General features: G+C 56.2%; 1 protein-coding gene across 5 annotated transcripts in view; it reads right to left on the bottom strand.

Annotated features, from left to right (window-relative positions):
• Positions 1 to 10,925: 10,925 nt before the first annotated feature.
• Positions 10,926 to 22,693, bottom strand: part of TOM1L2 (target of myb1 like 2 membrane trafficking protein) — a 111,729-nt gene continuing 99,961 nt past the window's right edge. The window contains exons 13-16 of one of the 5 annotated variants that reach the window (XM_075994067.1): positions 21,482 to 21,547; positions 15,107 to 15,166; positions 12,184 to 12,220; positions 10,926 to 11,213 (exon numbers count right to left, since the gene is read on the bottom strand). In XM_075994067.1, coding sequence (XP_075850182.1) covers positions 11,065 to 11,213; positions 12,184 to 12,220; positions 15,107 to 15,166; positions 21,482 to 21,547 — 312 coding nt within the window. In that variant the 3' untranslated portion in view covers positions 10,926 to 11,064. The other 4 variants (XM_075994070.1, XM_075994068.1, XM_012747907.3 and 1 more) reach the window with 4 other exon arrangements.

The raw sequence follows: 22,693 nt of genomic DNA, 5'->3' as shown, positions 1-22,693 counted from the left end.
CCCGGCGGCCGCTCCGCTGGGCGGGCGGGGCGGGGCGGGGCCCTGGGGAGGCCCCGCCCCCGGTAAGCGGCCCGCTCCGCCCGCAGAGCACGGGCCCGGCGGGTGTGCGCCTAGGTCACAGTGCCCTCCAGCCATCACTTAATCCAGCCGGCGCACTGCAGCCTCGGGCAGCCCACCGCCCCTCTCGGCCTCACACTCTCCAGCACCAAAGAGGGGCTGAGGGAAGCCCCGGACTGGCCCATCCCAGAGGTCTCTGGACTTGGGAGCGAGGACACGACAAGTGTCCCTTCCCAAGTTTGACTCTAGTACAAGACACGCCTGGGGCCAAGTTAAGCTGTCCCAGGTCTGCTGCCTGGCCCTGGGCCAATTACATCAGTCTATGCCTCAATTTCCCTCATCTGTAACGTGGGCCTAGCGATGCCCCTCCACCAGCCGGCTGGGACGTTAGTGGTGACCAAGGGGCACGGCCTGTGAGATCACCCAGCCCCCTCCCTGCAAAGGAGTGGGAAGACTGGCTCCTGAGGACGGGAGTGGCTGAAGGGAGAGCCTGGAAGAGGCTGGAATTCCCATCCGGTCTAAATCTGGTTTCCTTCCAGATCCGGTTGTGGGGGCAGGAGCGGGGCTTGGGGGCCAGCAGGCCCAGTCTAGCTCTTGAAGGAGGAAGCCGGTATCCGGGAAGACCCAGAGCAACCATGTTCTTTCAAGCACACAAAGCCGCTCAGGAACCATAGCAGGGTTGGGCCTCAGGGCTGTCTGACACCAAAAACAGGGACGGAGGCCACAGGGAAGAAGAGGCAGACTGCTTTGGACCTGAGCCAGGTTGCCCTGGATCGCAACAGGCTGGGGCCAGGTCAGAGCAGCCAGCCTGACCAAGGAGAGGCCTGGAAACTGAAGCCTGGGCCCTGTGGCTTGGGGGCACAGCCAGGTCAGTCAGGTGGGAGGGAAGGGGTCCCAATGAGGTGGATTGAAATAAACCAGAATCAACACTCAGGTATCTGGATGTGAGAAGGCAGTGAGCTCCCTGTCCCTGGAGGTATGCAAACACAGAGCAGCACCCTTGGTGTGGAGCAGCCAGGGAGACTCAGAGGTCTGGACTCCCACCCAGGCCCTCCTAGCCCTGGGCCTCAATGAGTCAAGCTGTCCTGAACTCTGCCTTGCTCAGACTCCAGCTATACCCTGTCTGACCACACCCCCGATGGGAGTAAAATTAGCGGTGCACTTTAGGGGGAGGCTGGGAGAGAGAGAAGCCACAGAGGCCCACGTCCCTGGGGCTCAACCTGGACATGCAGATCTCTTTGTTCCTCTCCCAGAAGTGGCTGCTGTGGAAAATTACCCAGAACAGGGGTGGGCAGAAGCCATGAGGGTCTCCAAACCACACCTTACCCACAAGTAGCCCTGCTCAAGGGTGCACCCAGGGCTTCACCTCCCTCCAGATGAACTTGTGCTGGGAATGCAGGGAACACAGGTCGTCTCTCCTAAGTCCCCCCACCCCAGGAGACACTCAGGAGGTCTTATGAATCTGGTGGCTTCCTGAAAATTTAAACAGCCCTTCCCAGGGACGTGGGGGGCGCTTCTGGGCGAAGCCTAAAGACCACTTTCTTCAGAGTCAGGCAGCTTTTCACATGCTTGCTCTGACGTGAAACCACTTCACTTTTCTGAGTCTCAGCTACTAGGTCTGTAAAACGGCAACACTCCTTCCTGCAGTTACTCTGTAGAGGCAGGTAGGGTGTTTTGGAGCCGTCATCTCAACTGAGCCTCCTCATGTTTTTTGTGAGATAGAGTCTCACTCTGTCACCTGGGCTAGAGTGCCGTGGCCCAGACTAGCTCACTGCAACCTCCAAGTCCTGGGCTCAAGTGATCTTCCCGCCTCAGCCTCTCAAGTAGCTGGGACTGCAGGCATGCGCCACCATGCCCAGCTAACTTTTTCTATTTTTAGTAGAGACGAGGTCTCACTCTTGCTCGGGCTGGTCTCAGACTCCTGACTTCAAGTGATCCTCCTGCCTCGCTCGGCCTCCCAGAGTGCTAGGATTAGAGGAGTGAACCACCGCACCCGGCCCAGACTCACTGTTTTTAAATGACTACCACATATGTAAAGAGCACAGCTCAATAAATATGCACTCCGTAACTGCAGGAGTTAGGGGACAGGGAAAGAGGGTAAGTCAAGGTCAACAGGAGACCTACAGCCCATAAAATGCCAGTTGAAACTAAAGCCTGGTTGAAGCCCCCATGGGGCAAGGTCCAAAGGAGGGGCGGCTGGAAGGCCTTTACACCTTCGCTCCACAGCCTGGGATTACCCCGGCAACCCTCAAGGTGAGGGTGGGGTTCCAGTTTTTCAGGGGAACCTGCTTGTCTTGGCACACACAAAGAAGGTGGACACAAGCCCCTCTACCCAGTGTGCCGAGGAGGAGGCGGGGGTCCGGCCTGGCCTACAGTGGCTCCTGCCGCAGGTCCTGCCCCGTCCACAGTCACTGAGGGCTTACAGGCTGCCACCTTCCTGTATTAACCCGTGCGCTCCTCCAACAGCCTAGGAGGATGGGGCTGTTACCCCCCATCCTATTGTACAGATGAGAAGAGGAAACTGAGGCAGGGGAGGTGAAGCGACTTGCCGGGGACCTCACAGCGCCGTAGCCCCGACTTTGGAGGCCGGGCAGTGGGAGCGGGCGGCGGCCGGGCGCAGGGGCGCAGAGCCAGGCAAGCCCCGCCCGCGCGGGCTCGGCGCAGCCAATGGGCGCCCGGCCCGGAGTGGGGTGATGCGGCGTCAGCGCGCAACTCCCGGGAGCCGGGCCCTGGGTCACGTGCCCGCGCCGGATCGACCGGGGGCAGGGAGGGGCCGCGGCGGGCCGGCCGGGCTCAGCCCCCGGGCCAGACACCTGGCTGGGACTGCGGCCAGGTGCGCGCCCGGCACCAGGGCGGGCTACTCGGCAGCCCCCCGCCGTCGGGACTGGGCGGCGCGCCCAGAGCGTGGGATCCGGCCCAGGTCACCCAGCCTGGCCCCTACCCGACCTTGGCTTTGCCAACTGGGAGATAGGGGCTCGCAACTCCCCCTCCCGCCCGCGTCTTAGAGACTGGGAAGCAGCTTCTGTGGTTTCTGAGCCATTTGGGGCGGTGTCCAGCGCGGGCACGGCTTCTTTCCAGGCCACTCTTCCTGCCAAGCCGTGCCCTCGGTGGCCCGAGCTCAGTGGAGGGCAGGCCCTGCGCGGGAGCGCTGGGCTGTGCCACCGTCACCATTGCCTGGGAGCCTACTGAGACCGCTCCCTAATCCCGGAGGCCCCTGCCACCATGCCTGGCCCTGCCTACCCTTCATTGCTGCTGGAGCTGAGCTGGGACTTGCCTAGGTTGTGGCCGACGGGGCCAGCTGTGGGAAGGGACCGCCAGAAGCACGATTTCCCCACCCCTCTTTCTCCATCTGTGTGTAATGGAGCCAGATGACCGTTGACATGCATGATTCTGGTCTAGTTTGAACCTTGTGCTCTGATCCCAGTGTGGCCTCTGCCGTGAGCTGGCAAGTTCTTTCCAGTCCTTTCTGAGGCTCTCTGGCCTGCTCTGCCCCACCGAGGTGCACACCATGGTGGGCACCTGCAGGCTCCTGATGGGCCACTCGACAGACCCTCCGCAAGAGAGCTGGGTCGACACAGAAAGGCTGGTCGAAGCCCAAAGCCTGCCACTCGACATGAGGTTCACAGACATGGAGAATGTAGGAAGAGACACCTGTTCCCTGGGGCTCACCAGCTGTTTGAAGAGAGGCCAAGTGCAAATTGAATGGGAATCCATTGGTAGGAGGGAGAGTGAGGGGACCACAGGTGTCATCTGACCCCCACAGGCCAAATGCAGTCCTAAGTGGATTATGACTTTAAAATTGTCAAAACGTATAAAATTATACCTGAGGGCTGGATTTCCGGCAAGTGTTGAGCTATCCAGGGTGTGACAATGGCTGTCCCTTTTCAGCCAGGGCTGTGAACTCCTTTCCCCACAGTCCCTATCACTCCCTGGCATCACTTATTTATAAATGAATATATTAATAATAGAAAGGCCCCTGAAGAATTTGGTTTGCCACCCATGATGCCATTTGACAGATCAGGAGAGTAAAGACCAGAGTGAGACAGTGACACCTACAATGAAGCCCGCAACCCCAGGTGGGCGTAGGGGTGGGGAGGAGATGGCACCCAGGGTATCCGGAAGCGTTCCAACAACTCCCTTGCGCTGAGAGTAGAGATTTTGCTTCCTGGGCTGTTGAGGGCCTGGGCTTACAGGCCCTAGCCAGACCCCTCTGGGGGCCACCCAGAAAGCTCTGCCAGGGGCTCCTCAGAAATAAACTGATGGAATTTCTGGGTGACGCATGCCCATCTGAGGTATCTGAACCTGCCCTCCCTCACCCCTTCAGGACCCGAAGGAGACCCTTTTCCTGGGGTCTTCAGTGGGCGACTAGTCAGCAGGTGGACCATGAGCCATGACAGGACCACAGTGTTCCCACGTGGCCCCCAGCTTTCTAGGGAGGGGACTGCAGACTGGAGAAGCTCCTCTCAGGTTCTAAGGACGAGAGGCAGCCAAAAGCTGAGGAGGCCGCATTTGAGAGAGGAGTCCAGAAGTTTGTCTCCATCCAGGTCTGTGCCCCTGCGTGTCGCCCCCATCTCTGGCCCTCTCCATCCACACTGCAGTGACCATCTGTCATTTGTGTCTACCCAGATTTCATCCGTCCTCTGTCAACAGCCTGATTTTTCAGGAGGGGTTCTAAGACTTTTGCTGGAACTACTGTACTGAGAAGGAGACACCTCTCTCTGCCAGCAGGATGTCTGCCTGGAGCTGAGACAGCCTGGGGCCCAACGCGTGGAAGAGCGCAGAGCCAGGACTTACAGAGAGGCAGAGTCCTCACCAAATTCATAAGCACCTGGATCCAGCTGTGCCTGAGCTGACATTTCAGTTACATTAACCAATCAATTCCTCTATCTGATTAACCAGTTTCTGCCACAATCAAAAAATGGCCAATGTGCCACCTCTAAATGAGGAGTTTGGGCCACAGACTACCTCCATGTTGGACAAAGAGGTCCTGGTGCTGCTTAACTTTACTCTAGCATTTCCCAAACTTCTTTTCCCACAGAACCCCTCCTTTTTTGGGAACAGCTATTAATGCATTGGGAAATGCACTTCGGCAAATGTCCTTGAGGGATCTTGAGATCCCTGCCAGGAGGCGAGTCAGTTGAGTCAGAGTAGCATGACCACCCTCCCTTGCCCTGTGGCTGGACTACCCACTGCAGCTGCTCCCAGGTTGAGTGCTCTGGGGCTTGGCTACTCGTTCAGAGCCTCCCGCACCGCAGGCCCTGGAAGAGGGTTCCAGCACTTACTGGCTGCAGAGTGTCCTTGATTCTGGAAATAGCCCAAGGCTCTGAGCTCCCCAAGAGCAGGACCAGAGCAGCTCTACCCCTTCCCTCCAGCACCCACCTGGTCACAGAGATCACACAGCAGGCTCTCGGGAACATCAGCTAAAAGCACAAGTGGACCAAGTGTCCTGGAGAGTCCATGGTGGTGTCTGGGACCAGCCTGCACTCCACAGGGCAGGGACGGAGCTCAGGCCTCTTTCAGTGCCCACAGTGCCTGGCACAGGGCTGGGGCACAGAATGAGCTCAAGGTCCATACTGTCTGTCCAAAGGGACCTGGGGTTGCAGGCCTCCCCCACTTTAGAAGCCCACTCCCCTAGTCCCCCTGGTGTGGGAGCCTCTGTTACTCTGGCCAGAAACAGGCAAGGCCTTTGCAGAGCTCCCTGGAGCCCAGGGAGATGACTGGCCCAAGGGATCTGGGTGCTGCCACTTCTGGCTTGAGCTGGTGATGGTGGTGGTCCCAATGTGGCCCCTGCCATGGACCTAGCTGCCTCCTGTCAGCAGGTAGGGGAGCCCCATTCTGAGCCACCCTTCCAGAAGCGCTGGAGTTCAGGGCGGGGGGCGTCCATCCTGCTTGTTCGCCCATGGCCCTGGTCTGGGAGGCCCAGCTCTGGGTTCCGGTGCTGCTGGCTCTGCTGCTGCTCCTCGCCCGGCCTAAGGCAAGCTACAGTCCTCAGGGTCTTCACCTGCACGGCGAGAGGCTGGGCAGATGTCTCAATGCTCAGTCCAAGTTCACTGGGTTATGATGAGTCCACCCCACTTAGGGCCACCCTCAAGCCCCAGGAGGCAAAGGGACTAAAGGACTCTCAGGCTCCCACAGTCCACCTCTCAGGACCCCTACACCTCTGGGCCTGCTAAGGCCCCACTTCCCCAGGACAGCTGCCTCACAGCGAGAGCTGCAGGCGCCCACCTAGCACAGGAGGAGATGAGAGAAGCCTCTTAAAAAGGAGAGTGGGCTGGGGGCATAGGAGGAGATGGGTCTCTTGGGGGGAATGAAAATGTTCTATTAAGAAAATTGACTGTGGGCTGGGCACGGTGGCTCACGCCTGTAATCCTAGCACTCTGGGAGGCCAAGGCGGGCGGATTGCTCAAGGTCAGGAGTTCGAAACCAGCCTGAGCAAGAGCGAGACCCCGTCTCTACTATAAATAGAAACAAATTAATTGGTCAACTAATATATATAGAAAAAAAAAATAGCCAGGCATGGTGGCACATGCCTGTAGTCCCAGCTACTCGGGAGGCTGAGGCAGAAGGATTGCTTGAGCTCAGGAGTTTGAGGTTGCTGTGAGCTAGGCTGACGCCACAGCACTCACTCTAGCCTGGGCAAGAAAGCAAGACTTTGTCTCAAAAAAAAATAAAAAAATAAAATTGACTGTGGTGACGGTTGCCCAACTCTGTGAGCATACTAAAAACTACTTAATTATACATTTAAATGGGCAAATTGTATGCTATGCAAATTATATCTCAATAAACCTGTTACCAAAGAAAGCAGGGCGGCAGTCTACCTGGCTTGGAGCAGCAGTTCTCAAGTTCAGTGCCTAGGACGGGCTCTGAGAAGGTGCTGGTGCCCGGCCACCTTGTGGGAGCCCAGCGGGGGGCGGGGTGGAGGTGGGGCTGAGGGTGGTCAGGGTGGCTCAGGTCTGCTTGCTCAAAGCCTCGGGTGCTTGGGGCAAGGGTGAGTGGCCTCCCCCTTCCTGCCTGGGCCCTGGGACGAGACGCAGGAAGAGGTCTGATCTGAGAGCTCTCAGGCAGGCGAGGCAGGCTTACAGCTGCTGCCACTGATGCCCCAACCTGGGCCTGCCAGGGGTTTTCCTAGCCAGGCCAGGGGCTGTCGAGACATCTTGGCTGGTGGGGGAGGGGTCCCCATGGCAGTCCCTGCTTAAAGGCAGGTGGTTGGACCTGGCAGACCCTTCAGACTGTCACAAGTGACTCGACAAAGATCACACAGGAACAGTTTGTTCAATTATTTATTGTGGAATATTTTACATGCAAGAACCCGAACTAGAGAGACGGTATCTGGAAGGAGGGCCAGCTGGGTGGATGGATGCTCTGGAGTTGCTCTGAGCCTCGCGTACACTGACCCGCCCTCCAGAACCAGCTCTGCCCATAGAAACACACGACAGTGACAAGAACACCAGACTCTGGGACAAGTGGACAATGAACTCAACACATTCTTTTCAATGGCCTCCAACAATCCTGAGAACACTCACAAATTAAGTGCAAACTTTAGGAAGTAAATGTCCACTCCCCTCTCCAGGGGAGCCTGGAGGTTTGTGCAGGGAGCAGCCGTTCTGACGTAGGGGTTGACGACTGCTGCCGGGGGCCGGGGGCTACAGGGGAGGCTTGGACCCACGGACAGGAAGGGCCAGAGATGGGTGCTGGGGGAGGAGGCACCGCAGGGCCTACAGGGCGTGTCTTGAGCTGGAAACACACTTCTCTGTGGCTGGGGAAGACTGGCTGTAACCCCACCCAGATGTCCCAACAGCAGACTGTGGAGAGGCTCCAAGGGGCCACCTGGCAGTGCCAGGGGCTGAGGCCAGGCTGTGAGCAAGTGCTCTTCCAAGCTGTCCAGGGGCTGGCCTGGCCCCACTGAACCATCCAGAAGGCTGGGCCCAACTGAGCGGTGTATGTGTGGGGGCCAAGGGTGGGGGTGTGGTGCCCGGCAGCAGTCTGCCCTGCCAGCACCTGCTGCCACTGGGTCCTCAGAGCCCTCGTCACCACTCTCCTGGCTGGGGCAGTGAGGATTACTGCGAGGGTGCCAGGTTCTCTTCTCCAGAGCAACTGGAGTGACAGCACAGGCCCTGAGACCACTGGGTGAGCAGGGAAGGGCAGTGAGCCAAGGCACGGTCACTCATAAAGGGGCTGACAGACAAGAAGACAGGACAGACAGACGGTCACCTTTTCCTCTGGTCAGGCCAGCAACAACCCCTTTTGGCTTCCAAACCCCTTGTCCTGTGCACACTGATAATCGAGCTGGTCATCCTTTCAACCTGGCCACGGTGCACCTGCTCAGTTGTCTGGGGGCGCCTGGGCAGGGACCACCGTGCCTGGGGTCAAACCGCACATGATGCCATTCACTGCTGCCCACTGGCCAAAAAGGTAGGCAGGAGGCAATGGGTAGTTTCCACATCTCAGAACACAATGAACACAGAAAAGGTTAAACACATTCCCAAGAAAATATTTTGACAAAATAAATATTTTAACCTATAATCAGGTATAATTAGTGCTTACGAGGAATCCCAGCAATAATTTAGTGTGATTAAGTACATACTGTATCTGTGATTTCTAACACTTGTGGGAGGCTGGTGGCCTGTGAAGGTCCAGCTTCCCTGCAGGGCTCTGCTCTCTTCCCTACCAGGGGGCCTGAGGACTGTACTCCTAGAATGGGGGAGCCAGGGCCTCAGGACAGGACATCCCTCCAGGGCACCTGGGCGGTCTTGCTTCCTCAAGAGCGCATCCCCTCAGCCTATGGGTCGGGCGGGCTATCTGGACAGGAGGTGGCAGCAGGTGCTTGAAAGCCACCAGAGGGGTGGCTCTAGGCTGGGAAGGCAGGAGACACATGTCTGCATGGCCAGTGGCCTCCTGCCAGCCCACATGACTCCACCACCACCGGCTGCCCATGGGGCAGCCAGGCCTCTCCAAGGTGTGCCTGGCCACCAGCAGGAGTCTGTCGGGGGTGGGGGCGGCTCTGGGATGGGTATTAGGAACGGCTGCACTGGGGCTCCCAGGCGGGCACCCACCTCAGCTTCATGCCCTGCAGGAGCCCCTGCTGCTCTCACAGCCTGAAGGCTCCTGGCCTGCCAGACCTCTCTTTGCCCAGGCAGGGAGGCGCGCTTGCCCTAACAGGGCACTGGGCCTGGTGCTGCGGTGCTGGGGCTGCTGCAGCCTGACTGCCGAGGTCCCGCTGCCCCCTGCAGGCTTGGCTCTGGTCTCACAGAGACTGTGCCGAAGGGCTGGGGTCTCTGACTACACCTAGGGCATCCCAGACACCTGCTCTGCAGCTCGAGTCAAGCCAGCTGTCTTCAGAAGTCTCAACGTCCAAGGTGGCCTCCGAGGGCTCTGCCTTTGAGAAACGCTGATGAGAGAGGCACAGGCTGAGTCGGAGAGCGGCGGTGGCAGGTGTGGCACGTGCTGCTCGACAGGGCCGGGGGAATCAGGCTGGCCAGGCTCTGGGGAGGCGCTCCTGAGCGTTCTCTGAGGAATTGGAGTGTGACATCCCCAGATGGTCCTGCCCGATGGGCCCCAAGCAGACCGCAGGCCTCCTCTTGGAGGAAACTGGAGGGGTGCTAGACCGGGCACGGGCTTCTGGGTCGGGTGGCGCCCCCCTCCCTGTTGGAACTGTTGGTGCTCAGCATGGCCCCTGGCTGCAGTCTCTATCCTAACTGCACCCCAGAGACACGTCACTGGTGTCTGCTCAGGTGACGCCCAGCCCCTTTTCCCTGCTTGGGCTGGTGCTCTGGCAGTGACCACTGCAGCATCTAGGCCATCTTGCCAGGTGGGACAGGCTGATCATACCAATGAGGACACAGGATGGGAACAGGTGTCATCTGCCTCCACTGCTCAGCCCCAGGCTCTGTCAGCCTTCAAGGTTGGCTTGGGGAGAGGGTGCAAATTGGTGGCCAGGGGACATCTGAGGTGGGAGGAGGTCAGGCTGTCAGGACAGTCTATGGGAGGAGGACAAGGCCCATAGCAAGAAGCAGTGCAGGGGTCTTAGCGTCACTCTGGCCATCAGTCACTTGGAGCCTCTAAGCACGGTGCAGAGCTGTCTGCTGCTGGGCCCTGGAGGTAGCGGTGTGATGCTACCACAGGTCAGGCCAAAGCCCTGACTGTGGCAGCTCACAAACCCACGACACTTCCCAGACAAGCCAGAGCAATGCCTCCGTGCAAGTCTCTCCACAAACCAGGGCTAGGCGTGTGGCGCGAATGTGAGGGTGTGCCCGGGGCAGGCTGGCGGACGGTCGTGTTAGCTCAGCAGCATACCTGCCGCCCCCCCAGGCACCTGTGGCCCCCTTCCCACGCCGGGAGCCTGCAGTGCCCTTGGTCCCAGATGTGGGTGTCGACCTGGGCTAGCAGCTGAGTGATGGAGAGGGTCGAGAAGGTAAAAGAACCCCTGTGGGCACCCACAGAGCCTTCTAAAGTACTGCCACACCATGTGCCACAGGTGACACACAGTCCAAGGAGGAGACCAGGCCTGTGGGTGTAACTGTGCCCTGTTCTTCCAGAGGCAGCAGCAAAAAGCCCCTCCTGGAAGAGAGGGGCATGGGAGGGCAGGCATGCCAGGTGGAGGTGGGGCACGTGGAGGGGCCAGGGCCACCCCTTTTCTGTGTGTGTGTGTGGGGGGTGGCTGGAGGAAAGACTGTCCAGGTCTGCTTAGGAGACAGTGCTAGAGAGCTGCCCTGCCTGGCGCTGGGCCACTCTGCCCACTCTTCCTGGGAGGAAACCTGGGCAGAGGGGGCCCGTGAGGGGAGGGGAGGGGGGGCCTCTGGCTGCAGCTGTCCCACCACCCAGAGCGAGAAAGGTGGCTGAAGCTGATCCTGACTAGTGGGAGGCCTGGGAGCAGACACGGTGGCATTTCCATGGAGACACAGGTATGCAGGCCGCGTGGGGGCTGGGGATGGGAGGAGTTGCCAGTGCCTGGTGTCCACAGCGAGCGGGCAGTGACCCGCCATCTGGGGAGGCAAACCACAGAGCCGCTCACAGGGCGAAGAGGGCATCCTCCGACCGCTCCGGCTTCTTCTGGCCAGGAGGGTTTGGGGCTGGGGTGGGAGCCTCCACCGGGGGTGAGGGGAGGTCAGGGACCATTTCAGCAGCTTTGGCTCTTTCTTCAAGGAATTTATCGAACTCTGCAACACAAAACAAGGCAAGGGGCAGCGTTGGTGGGGTTGCCCTAGCATGAGCCCCCACCCCACCTAGCTCCAGCCTGTACCACCCACCAGGGTGAGGCAGGAGTGGCAGGGCCAGCAGCCAGCCAGGGCCACGGGTGCTGCCTATGGACCAGCCTGTTTCCTCCTCTGCTACCTCCAGGACTGGTGGGTAGGCAGTGTGGAGGACAGGGTCCCCGTTGTGCCGGGCCACAGGCCCTGCAGCGAAAGGCTCTGGAAAACAGCGCGGAGTATCTGCTGCACTGCCCACCTGGAGGTTTGTCCAGTTTCCAGGAGGGGCCCATCCCACCTACCCCACCCTCTCCTGCTAAAGGGGGAGACTGCAGAGACGCTGAGGAAGGGGGTGGGGAGGGCGCGGCGCCACGCCCGTGCAGGCACCAGAACTAGAGCACCTGGGCCTCTGGCGGTCCCAGCCTGTGGAGCAGCTGGCCACCGCGGTCTGGCAGACCGTGACAGCAGAGGGGCGGCAGGAGCGGGGAGGCAAACTCCAGGAGCGGGGGAGGTGGGACGTGGGGTCTGTGTGGGAGAACTAAGCCCCCCTGCTCCCACCTGACCCATCAGTTGAGGCCCATGGAGGCCCCTCCCTCAGTGCCCTGGACACCTGTGAACTGTGTCACACGCGTCCAACCGGGCCTGAGCATCCAGGGGTCGGGACCCAGATGGCAGTCTGCACCCACCGTTCACTAGCTCTGTGACCTTCTGAGAGTCACATGTTCTAATTCCATTTCCCAATAAGCAAGATGAGAGAAATGACTCCCCACATCAGCATGAGGCCTGGGTGGGACCGAGCCACCCTGGAAGCCTGTGGCTCAGGGCCTGGCACAGTAGGTGCTTTGGCAGCAGGGGCTTCGTGGTGACCCAAGCTGGTCCCTGCACAGCCTTGGGTGGGAGCAGCAAAGGGGGTGCTATAAGGCCATCAGCCAGGCCATACCTTCACTGGTGACGCCCTCCTCCAGGTCGTCGCCCTTCTGTGGGAGAGCAGAGAGAGCGGCATTAGGGCACTGGTCCCGGCCCCACCTGCCCAGCCAACTTGTCCACCTGCCCAGCCCACCCTTGGCCACTCCAGGGTGGCACTGCCCTTGGCAGCCAGAGCAAAATTTCCTATTTCTTTTTGTTTCCAGATCTTTGTAATAGCAAGCACTGCTCTTCTTATTGGAGAAACAGATATTTTGTTTTTAAAAAACAAAAGCAAAAACAAACAAAAAAACCCAAATAGGTTCTAGATTTTGTTCCTTCAGAAGGGCCAGAAAGAAAAAGTCCAAAAACAGTGCAGGCTGGTTCTCTGGCCTGGGCTGCAGAGGGCAGGACCCCCACCCCGGCACTCTCGAAGCTCTGGGGAGAGGCGCAGAGGGGTGGCCACAGGCAGGCTCAGCCGGGGCACACCCAGGGTCGCTGCAGGTGCTTCACTGCACAATGCTCGCTAGTGGCCAGCCACAGGGGTTCTGGGTAGACATTGTCCAACCAACAGCTGGAAACAGCAGGAGGCCTGGATAGACCAGGGTCACCAAGCCCACAGATCTTGGCACCCAGGAGGTGCTTTGGCAGTGAGGGTGTCCCTCTGGAAGCCATGTTCTGTGGCCTCCCGGGAGCTACACCAGCCTCCTTCTGTGGCCCAGATCCTGTCACCTGCTGCCGGCTCCGGAAGGAGCTACAGAGGCTGTGGACATTCTTACACATTCTTATAAAGTGGACCAGACTTGATTTTGTTTGGAGAATGCAGTAGTTTCTTGAGCTCATGGAGCTGCCCAGGGACTGGAGAAGAGTGGCTTGTGCAGGGGCCTCACCAGGAAAGGGCAGGATGGGGAAGTGACAAGGCCCCAGGGTAGTCTAGGAGACCTGGGTTCTTTCCTGGCTCTGCCACTGACCTGCTGTGTAGCCTTGCTGGACAAGTCCCTTCCCTGTCTGGACCTTGAGGTACCCCCTTAGAAGGTGAGGACACTGACCCTTCTTGCTTGGCTTCTATGACAGAAACGATTTCTTTTCGAGGCACCCCCTTGGGAAAGATATCATGGGATGCTTCCTTCTTCTCCTGATACTGGGGTGCTGCCTCATTTGGCAATGAGTGTCCTTGGAAAGCCTGGCCTTCCAGGGAGGAGGCCCAAAGCAGTAAGGGCCCTGACCTGAGGCCTGCTGTCCTAGTGTGGGAGGTGGCCAAGTCACCATCCCACAGAAAGCCAGGCTGACCCTGTGGTTAAAGAGCTCAAGAGGCTATTCTGCTCTGGGGACAGGGCCTCCTGAAGAGGCAGCAGCTAGGAGCACAAGATAAAATGTCACCAGGTCTGGGGGGCATCCAACTAGTCCATGACCCTGGGCAAGCCACTTCCCCTCCCAGATGCACTCCTTCATCAGCCACTGGCAATAACCCCCACTCTGTCCCCCCCCCACCAGGCTGCTAAATGAAAGTGCTTTGCAAGAAACATGGAGGAGACTGGCACGGTGGCTCATGCCTGTAATCCTAGCACTCTGGGAGGCTGAGGCAGGAGGATTGCTTGAGCTTGGGAGCTCAAGACCAGCCTGAGCAAGAGTGAGACCCCATCTCTACTAAAAATAGAAAAAAATTAGCTGGGCGTGGTGGCTGGCACCTGTAGTACCAGCTACACAGGAAGCTGAGGCAGTAGGATTGCTTGAGCCCAGGAATTTGAGGTTGCTGTGAGCTAGGCTGATGCCATGGCACTCTAGCCTGGACAACAGAGTGAGACTCTGTCTTACTTGGCTGTCTCATGGCACTAAAGCCTGGGCAATAGAGCAAGACCCTGTCTCAGAAAAAGAGAAAGAAAAGAAAAGAAAAGAAAAAAGAAAAGAAAAGAAAAGAAAGGAAAGGAGAAAGGAAAGGAAAGGAAAGAAAAGAAGAGAAGAGAAGAGAAGAGAAGAGAAGAGAAGAGAAGAGAAAAGAAAAGAAAAGAAAAGAAAAGAAAAGAAAAGAAAAGACAAGACAAGACAAGACAAGACAGGGAGTGACCAGCTCTCCTTTCTCAGGACCTGCTGCCAGTTTCAGATACATAATACCCTCATCTCTTAGGATGGAGTAGTGGTCTACAATGGTCTTTCAGGCAGGGGTTCTTTCTTTCTTTCTTTTTTTTTTTTTTGAGACAGGGTCTCACTTTGTCACCAGGCTAGAGTGCAGTGGTGTTATCATAGCTCACTGTAACCTCAAACTCCTGAGCTCAAGCGATCCTCCTGCCTCAGCCTCCCGAGTAGCTGGGACTACAGGTATGCACCACCATGCCTGGCTAATTTTTACTTTTTTCCAGAGACCAGCTCTTATAGTTGCCCAGGCTGGTCTCAAACTCCTGGCCTCAAGCAATCCTCCCGCCTTGGCCTTCCAAAGTGCTGGGATTACAGGCATTAGCTACCATACCCAGCCAGCAGTTGTTTTCAATCAAAAATCAGGCAGGAGGAATGACAGTAAATTAAAAAACAAAACAACTGTGTCTATATTTCACATAAAAAAAAAAAAAAAAGAAATGCAAACCAAAAAAAACCCCAAAAATAAAAAACACCTTCCCCCAAAAAGGCACACACATACCCCTGAAATGGACAAGAAACTGCCGGACAGGCGAAGGTGTGGTTTGGAGCTGCTGGAGCTAGATTCACACACCAGCTCCAGCCTCCCTGGGCTGGTGTCCGGCAGGGCTGTGTGGGTGAGGGAGGCTGCGCCACCAGGCCCGGGAGTCACCGTGGCTGAGCGTTGGGGAGGAAGGTGGGCTGTGGCGAGCTGGCGGCCGCAGACGCTGGGCCTGTCCTGCACCTCCCTCTCCACCGGCCCTGGATGGGGGCCATGTCCCCTCAGGCCTGTCCTCAGAAGAGCCTCTGCTTTTCCACACCCCACACGAGATATAAAAGTCGAGTCTCACCAGGTCCATCCTGAGCCACACCTCAATGTCGTCCATGACAGAGGGCTGCGCAACGGGGATCTATGGAGGCGGCAAGCAGTGGGCCAGGCAGCCCCACACAGCCAGGCGAGGGAGACAGAACACCGGAACAAAGGAAATCGTCAAAAGCAACCCCAAATGAAACCAAAATGTACACAGAGCAAAAAACACAACTGGCACGGCATACACAGGCAACACAGGGCAGCCACATGTGAAATGGCAGGTGAGGAAAGCAATGGGGTGCAAATTATAAGAAGCGGGCGCCCGGTAGGGCAGCGGCAGGAAGGCAGCAGTACGAGCTCTTGACATGGAGAACTTTTTGACTATGTGTGTCGGCCCTCACGGCTGCGTGGCCCCTTCTCACCTCAGGAAGGCCCTGTCCTACAGCCTTGCTCTGAACGCATCAGCCGGGACAGTGCGAGGAGTGCTGGCTGCTGGGCCCAGCCCAAGGGGTGGCTGGAGGAGCCGAGCGTGGGCCCCTGACGTGCGGGGGGCTGAGTGGCAGCCTGCCCAGGGCAGGTGCAGGTGCTCAGGGGGTCAGGGCTGCGCCAGCCCTATGAGACATTGGGGGCTCTGTTTGCTGGGCTGACAATATTTTGAAGTGTGTCCTGATGCGTTTCTGAGGGGCACCCCGGAGGCACGTGCCCCGTCAGCCTGGGTGTGGCTCAGGGGACAGAGGCAGGCGCATTTAATCACCAGCAGAAAGGAGGGCTTTGATGACAAAAGGGACTGTGAGGCTTTAGTTGTCTCTGTGTCTCTTCAGGGGAAAAGAATCATGAAGCAGCCCTGAATGCAACAGCTTCCTTTAGTCTCATCCTCTCTTCCCAGCTTTCCGTGGCATCTGCACTAAGCAGTCAAAGAAAAGACGTTCAACTGGGGGGGGGGGCAGCAGCCAGGGAGCCAGGGGGGTGCTTGGGCCTCACACAAATGAAGATGCACCTCATGGGTGCCTGGGCAGTTGCCACACCCGGGCCCCTGTGGGCAGAGATTCTGAAAAGTGCATGTGCCGAATAATATTTAAGTTGCTGTCAGATATGACATGGTAAGTAGAGGTGACCTTTAATCCCCTAGAAACCATGTTAATGCAATGTTGGCTCCCAGCCTAGAGAAATGGGGTGATGGCCCTTGATCCAGGTGACCTGCCCCCTCACCCGATCTGGGTCTGGGAGGTACCTTCTGGGGGCTCATTTGCAAGCCCACTATTTCTAGAAAAAAATGCCAGCACTGTGTCTATAGCTGGCTTTACCCCAATATGATCTAAGGTAAAAAAAATAAAGTTAAACGCAGCAGTAAGAGGACTGCCTCGGTATTTTTTTTTTTTTTTTTTGAGAGGCAGTCTCACTTTGTTGCCCAGGCTAGAGTGAGTGCTGTGGCGTCAGCCTAGCTCACAGCAGCCTCAAACTCCTGGGCTCAAGCAATCCTCCTGCCTCAGCCTCCCGTGTAGCTGGAATTACAGGCATGCGCCACCATGCCCAGCTAATTTTTTCTATATATATTAGTTGGCCAATTAATTTCTTTCTATTTATAGTAGAGATGGGGCCTTGCTCTTGCTCAGGCTGGTTTTGAACTCCTGACCTTGAACAATTCGGCCTCCCAGAGAGCTAGGATGACAGGCGTGAGCCACCACACCAGCCAGAAGGCCAGCATTAACCAAATGTAAAAAACAGCATGACCTTCACAAAGGAAAAGAACAAAGAATACATATCACCAGCCCTGATGTGACAACTCCAGTCCTGGGGGTTGACACCTGCTGCCCTGGAGTCGGAGCAGGCTGAGCAGGTGTCTCCCTGCCACCAGAGCGCTTCCCTCCCTCACTCTGAGGAATGTGCTCTGTGCACCAACTTCAGACCCAACGTGGGCGGCCCACGTTTTTCAGAAAGGCTCAAGCCTGCCACTGATCAGATTAGGAAGAGCCTGTCTACGTTGCCGTTTTATCTCTTTGACTTACTGGGGACTTAAGAAGGTTGAATTAAAAAAATATCAGAGTCCTTATCACCCTGACGTGAATCCTAGGGACAAAGAGCATGTGATCACTCACGCGGGGAGGGGTTCAAGTGTCCAGTGGATGTGCTAACAGTGCCTAAAGTGGGCACCACCTTGCCCATCACTAGTCAACAAAAGCAGGTGCTGACTTTCTTCTGGCTAGACACAAGCAGGGTGCGATCTGCGATTTCGCACTTGCTGGCAGGCCTTTGCCTTGACACGTTCCTGGAACAGGGGATGCCAATTTTCATGACTGTGGTGCCTGTGAGTCAGAATGCTTGGCCTCTGGGAGGAAGTGTGTCACGCTGAGTCCCCAGAACTGAAGCTCAGACAGTCAGCTGCATCTCCAAAGAGCAGATAAACCCCACAACAGCTGTTGGAGTGCACACTGGCCCTTTCTCTACACCTGTCCAGCTTTCATCCACTCAGGAGAAATTGCGATTAGATAGCCTAAGCTTTTCAATGTGTTGCAAAAGCTTGAAAAAAAAAAAAAAACGATTAAGGGGTCGTGGGCCTTAAACTTCAGATTTCTATTGTAATTGTTTTGTTACTGTTCAAAAATAAATCCTTTGAGGCCTGGGATCATGTTCCAGTTTTCTTCTTTGAAGATTAATCTTGAGAGCTAGCGTGCTCAGAAAATAAACAGTGATATTTGCGAAACTCAACCCCTCAAAAAAATTCCCCAAAAGCTGGATCATGGGAACCCTTTTCTTCTCTCTTCTAGGTTTTTCCAAATAAGTAGCATGTTTATGGAAAGGCGTCCTCTAGCCCAAGCCTGGGGCCAGGCTGAGGAGAGCAGCTGAGGGTTGGGGGCGGCTCCCCTAGGCCCCGCGCTCACTGGCAGCCAGAGCTGGGGTGAGGTGCTTCTCTCAGCCCAGTTTCTTCACTGCAGTGTTCCCAGCTTCCTCTGTCCTAAGAAGCCTCAGAGATCTGGGTGAAGAAGCAGGAGCAGGGGCAGCACTTGGCCTTAGTCTCCTCCTCTGTGAAACAAGGTGACTGCCAGGTTGTATTTAGCTCCTAACGATCATGACTCAGAATCCCTTCACTTCCAGATTGGGCTTCTGTTTTCTAATTCTCAAACCCAGGGATGTCAGAAATTATTGGAACTGACTCGTTTCAGCATGAAAGGCACTTGGCCTCAGGGCGGGAACCGCTGTGGAGCAGGGTGTTGGTTAACAGCGAAGCTTACATAATGTAAGGCAGGGGTTCACGGTCTTGTGGCCAGACATAAAACCTTAGCTATTCAGACCTCCTGCCCTGGCAGATAAATGCCCTGTGAGTATTATAACAGGGCAAAGTTCATTCTAATAATGTAGGTGCCATCTGACACAGACTACACATGTGCACTGCTATGACGACATGAACCGGAGAAGTGCTGAGGGGCAGAAGAGACTCCTTCTCCAGGCTGATGGGGGAGGGGCCCTCGCTGGAGAAGGGGCACTGCACTGAGTCTCAGGGGACTCCATCTCTGTCCTGTGGCTTTGGGTGAGTCACCAGGCCCCCAGGAGGACTCAGCACACCCATCTCAAATGAAGGGCTGTCCCAGCAAATCCCTAAGAAGACTGTCGGCTCTGACATGCCATGGTTATAGCATCTTGGGCAATGATCCCAGCTGATGGCTGGTCCAAGGGGTCTGCAGAAGAGTGTAAGTTGGAGGAGGGAGACAGACAGGAAGGAGAGATATAAAGAGAGAAAAAGAAAGGAAGCTCGCATGAAACACCCCCCAACAGAGACCGACGCCTAAGCTCGGCCCCTCTGAAGATGGGCAGGCCTGCTGGCTTGGCTGTGGCAATGGTTAGACCAGCCCTGCCCATCCCCAGCGTCCAGAGAGAAGTAGGCATCTTGGATGTCAGAATTGGCAGGTTTTGATCTGAGTGGTGGACGAGCTGTCCTGCTGTCAGCTGACTCTCACTTGGACTGCAGGCACGGCAGCTCTGCCTCAGGGATCAGGAGGGTCGCCTGCCCAGGGGGAGAGGTGTGTCTGGTCCCCCCAGGGACACTGATGTCTGTCCTGAGTGCGAGGGGCTTAAGAGCCTCCAGGGCTGAGTAGGGGTCCCTCCCTCCAAGCCCAAGCCTGGGTTTTGACAGCAGCAAACTCTTTTTACTAACCTACTTTTGTTCTTGTTTTGACAACAGGATATCTTCCTGGCTGTCCCCTGCGTGAGGGAGACACCCCTAGCTGGTCATCAGCCAGGAGAGGCGAAAGGACCTTGAGCTGGAGAGGCTGGGGCGGGAGAGCACAGGAGCATTGGGCACTGGCTCATGACAGATCTCATTTCTCTTCAGCTAGTACTGACCCTGGTGTTGTTAGTTAACTTCTGTGTTGGACATTCATACACCTGAAGGCCCAGGAGAGTAAGGCCCCACGGGACGCTCCCCACGTCCTCAAGGAAACCGAGCCATCCAGTTTTCAATGCACCACGTGCAATTTCTGCATCTCAGGTTTGCTATTTCCAGAGAAGCTGTGAAACGCCCCCATGACACTTCAACCAGCACCCCTTCCGCTGGGGAACCTACAGCCTTAGGGCCCCTCGTGGCCTTCTGGATCCTTGAGTGTGGCCTTTTGATTGAACTCAAATTTTACAGGATTTGTTCTGTGAAGTTTGGGTTCAGTTGAGGGGCCACACTTGGGGATCTACATGGCCACATGTGGCCTTGGGGCTGGAGGTTCCCCACCCCTGGAACACCTTTGGTCTCACTCATAGTACAAAAAGTTTCCAAGTAAAGAATTTGTACTTGGGAGGTTTGGACAGACTCACAGTTTCTACGCTATGGGAAGTAAGGCAAAGCAATTAATGTCCGTTGTTGTAAAGAAAAAAACTGCAGTCAGGCGGGCGAGACACCAGGTTAGCTGTTAGTCGAGTTTGTTTCTGGGAATTAGAGACGGGAGCTCTATGTGGGGCCAGGGCAGTAAAGAGGCAGCCTGTGTGGGCAGAGGCAGGCGCCACCACCAGCTGCCAAGGCCACACTCAGGGTAGTTGTGTGGGCAGTATCCTTTTTTGCAGGATGAATAGGCACAAGGGCACACAGACTGTCCACATCTTCCCATGTGGACAATGGAGTGGACGTGGTCTCCAGGAGCCAGCCTCTCCCTAAAGAAGCAAATGAGCGCCTGGGCCAGGAATGACTACCTTTTCACCCAGATCAGGAGTATGCTGCTGCAGTGACAGGTGGAGGGAGACCTGCCCCGCCCGCGAGCGTGGCTGTGCAGAGGGCACCAGCCCAGACTGTGAGGCGAGCAGACACCCCTCACTCCCATGGATCTGGACAGTCCTGCCTGGCCCAAGTCCTTGCTCGCTGGTCACACCTTGCTCAAGCAGGTGGCGCCTGTGCTGCTGGCAGTCTGGGATCTGCTGGCCCCATCCCTGGCCACAGCCTGGCACAGCACAGAGGGGGCAGTTATGCACCCCCCCACCCCACCCCACCTGGAGGGAGAGGTCTGCATTTCCACTGCTTTCATCATCTTTCCTGCCCTGCGTTCTCTCCAGCTCGGGCCACCACACAGAGCTTTGGGCTCTGTTGTAGGTGAAATGGTCACCCCAAGCATGTGGCCTGGGATGAGGTCACCCCCTCTCCATGTACCACGCTCAGGGCCACCTAAACAGATAAGGCAGGAGAGACCCTCCCAGGTCTCTGTGCCAGGAAAGCTCTGCTACATGAGAACTAACTGCATATATGACATTGAACTCCCCAGCTTTGTCATCTTTATATTCTGTACCTACCATGTTTGTGTATTTCTTTTTTTTTTTCTTTATTTTTTTTTATTTCGGCATATTATGGGGGTACAGATTTTAAGGTTTCAATAAATGCCCATTTCCCCCCCGATGTTTGTGTATTTCTTTAAGAAGCCTCAAATCCTTTGGGGGGACTTAGTGGACACAAGTAACCATACCATAAAAACCCATCAAGCCTAGGACTGCCAAATCCACAGGCACTGGGCTGGAGGGATTTTTCTGACTGGTCAGATACTTTGAATCTGCTCCCTTAAAACTATCCCCTCCCAAGCAAAAGCCACAGTAATTTGTGCTCATCCTGGAAAAGTGAATACTGCCAAGAGCCCCAGAGACAGTAAAAGGAAGGAAAAGACCCTCCCCCTCATCCCTGCTAATGTCCCAGACCCTTACGGCCCAGGGGCATGAACCTCAGCAGAAAACCAGAGAAGGTGTTTCTGGGGCCGGAAGTCTGTGGCTTAAGGAGATTGTTATACAAAAATAGGAGGGGAAATTTGGCACCCCTGTCAGTCAGAGAGAGAGAGCATGGCCTTGTACTGTCTGATTCACGAGGGCTCAGCAGGTGGCAAGAGGAAGGCATAGGCTGTAACACAGGACAGGGGCTGGGTAGACGGCAGGCTCGGCTGGGCTGGTGACTCCTCACCATTCCTTGGGTTATGAGCCAGCTGTCTATAGGCTCCAGGTCAGAGTCCCCACCTCGACCTCTCTTCTGGGCCGAGAACAGAAAAGTCCCAGAAAGAAAAGTCACAGCAAGACCCGTGAGAAAGAAGTCAATAGCACATATTGTGGAAACAGAAAAGTCACTGTTCAGACTTCATCCTTTGTCATGTAAGGAAATGTAACTTCATGCCCTGCCCCCAACCTCCACCCCTGGCACCTCCCCCTTACCTGCCTGGAAAAAAGAAGAAAGTTTAGTGACCAAGAATCCCAGCAAGACAATACATACTCATGCCCTTGGCAAGTCTCCATGAGGCCATGGACTGCCAACCGGCGCTGCTTCCCCCATGGGGGCTACCAGGGTTGGCAGAAGCCAACTTTCCAAAGCACCAGCTTTTGCAAAATAATTTCTACTTTTTTCTAACTTATTCCTGCATTTTTTCTTTTTCTCCTTTCTAGTGGGCTGTGTATTCTTTTTCTAAACTCTTAACTTGAACGCTGAATTTAGGTATATTCTTTATTGTTTTTTTTTAAATGATAAGTAAAGATGACTGACTTGGCTGGACTCGGTTTGTAGAGGTGTGGCTACACAATTTTCTCCCCTTCCTTATTGTGTTCTTAATTTCTCCCTTGGCCCCATTTTCATTTCCAGGTCAGCATGGCTTGGGATGGGACAAGGTAACTGAAGTGCTACACATGGGATATGTGTGTACACACATGGCCACACACGGCCACATACAGCCAGTGAGTGCCCTGCTGCCCAGCAGCACTGAGGCTGTAGCCATGGCATCGCCCCATTGAGCAGCAAACATGAAAAGCAATCTGCCTACCACTGTGTGGAAAACTTGGTGGAGTCATCAAGACCTTTGAAAATAGGGAGCCAGTCCATGCCACGCATCCAAAGGGTAAAGGGCGGAAAGTCACCCACATCTCCTGGGCTTAGACCCAGGCCTGGACACTGATAAGGACAGAGGTACAGCAGGACACACCCTGGCATGCGCAAGGCAGGCCCTGAAGCCAGAGTGGGGAGCAAACAAGGTCAGCCTGGCTGGGGCACAGGGCTGTTTCCAGACCTGGCCAGGGTTAGCCAGGAGAAGCCGATGGCCACACCAGGCTGTGTGCTGGGGGCCTGGGAGCACAGCTCTCTGATGCTCCCCTAGGAGGAGGTGGGAGGACATTCTCAGAATGGGAGAAACAG

The sequence above is a fragment of the Microcebus murinus genome, chromosome 18 (assembly GCF_040939455.1).
Source record: "Microcebus murinus isolate Inina chromosome 18, M.murinus_Inina_mat1.0, whole genome shotgun sequence".
NCBI classification, from domain to species: domain Eukaryota; kingdom Metazoa; phylum Chordata; class Mammalia; order Primates; family Cheirogaleidae; genus Microcebus; species Microcebus murinus.
The sequence above is the reverse complement of the archived record's forward strand: the minus strand, read 5'-3'. Positions and strand labels throughout refer to the sequence as shown.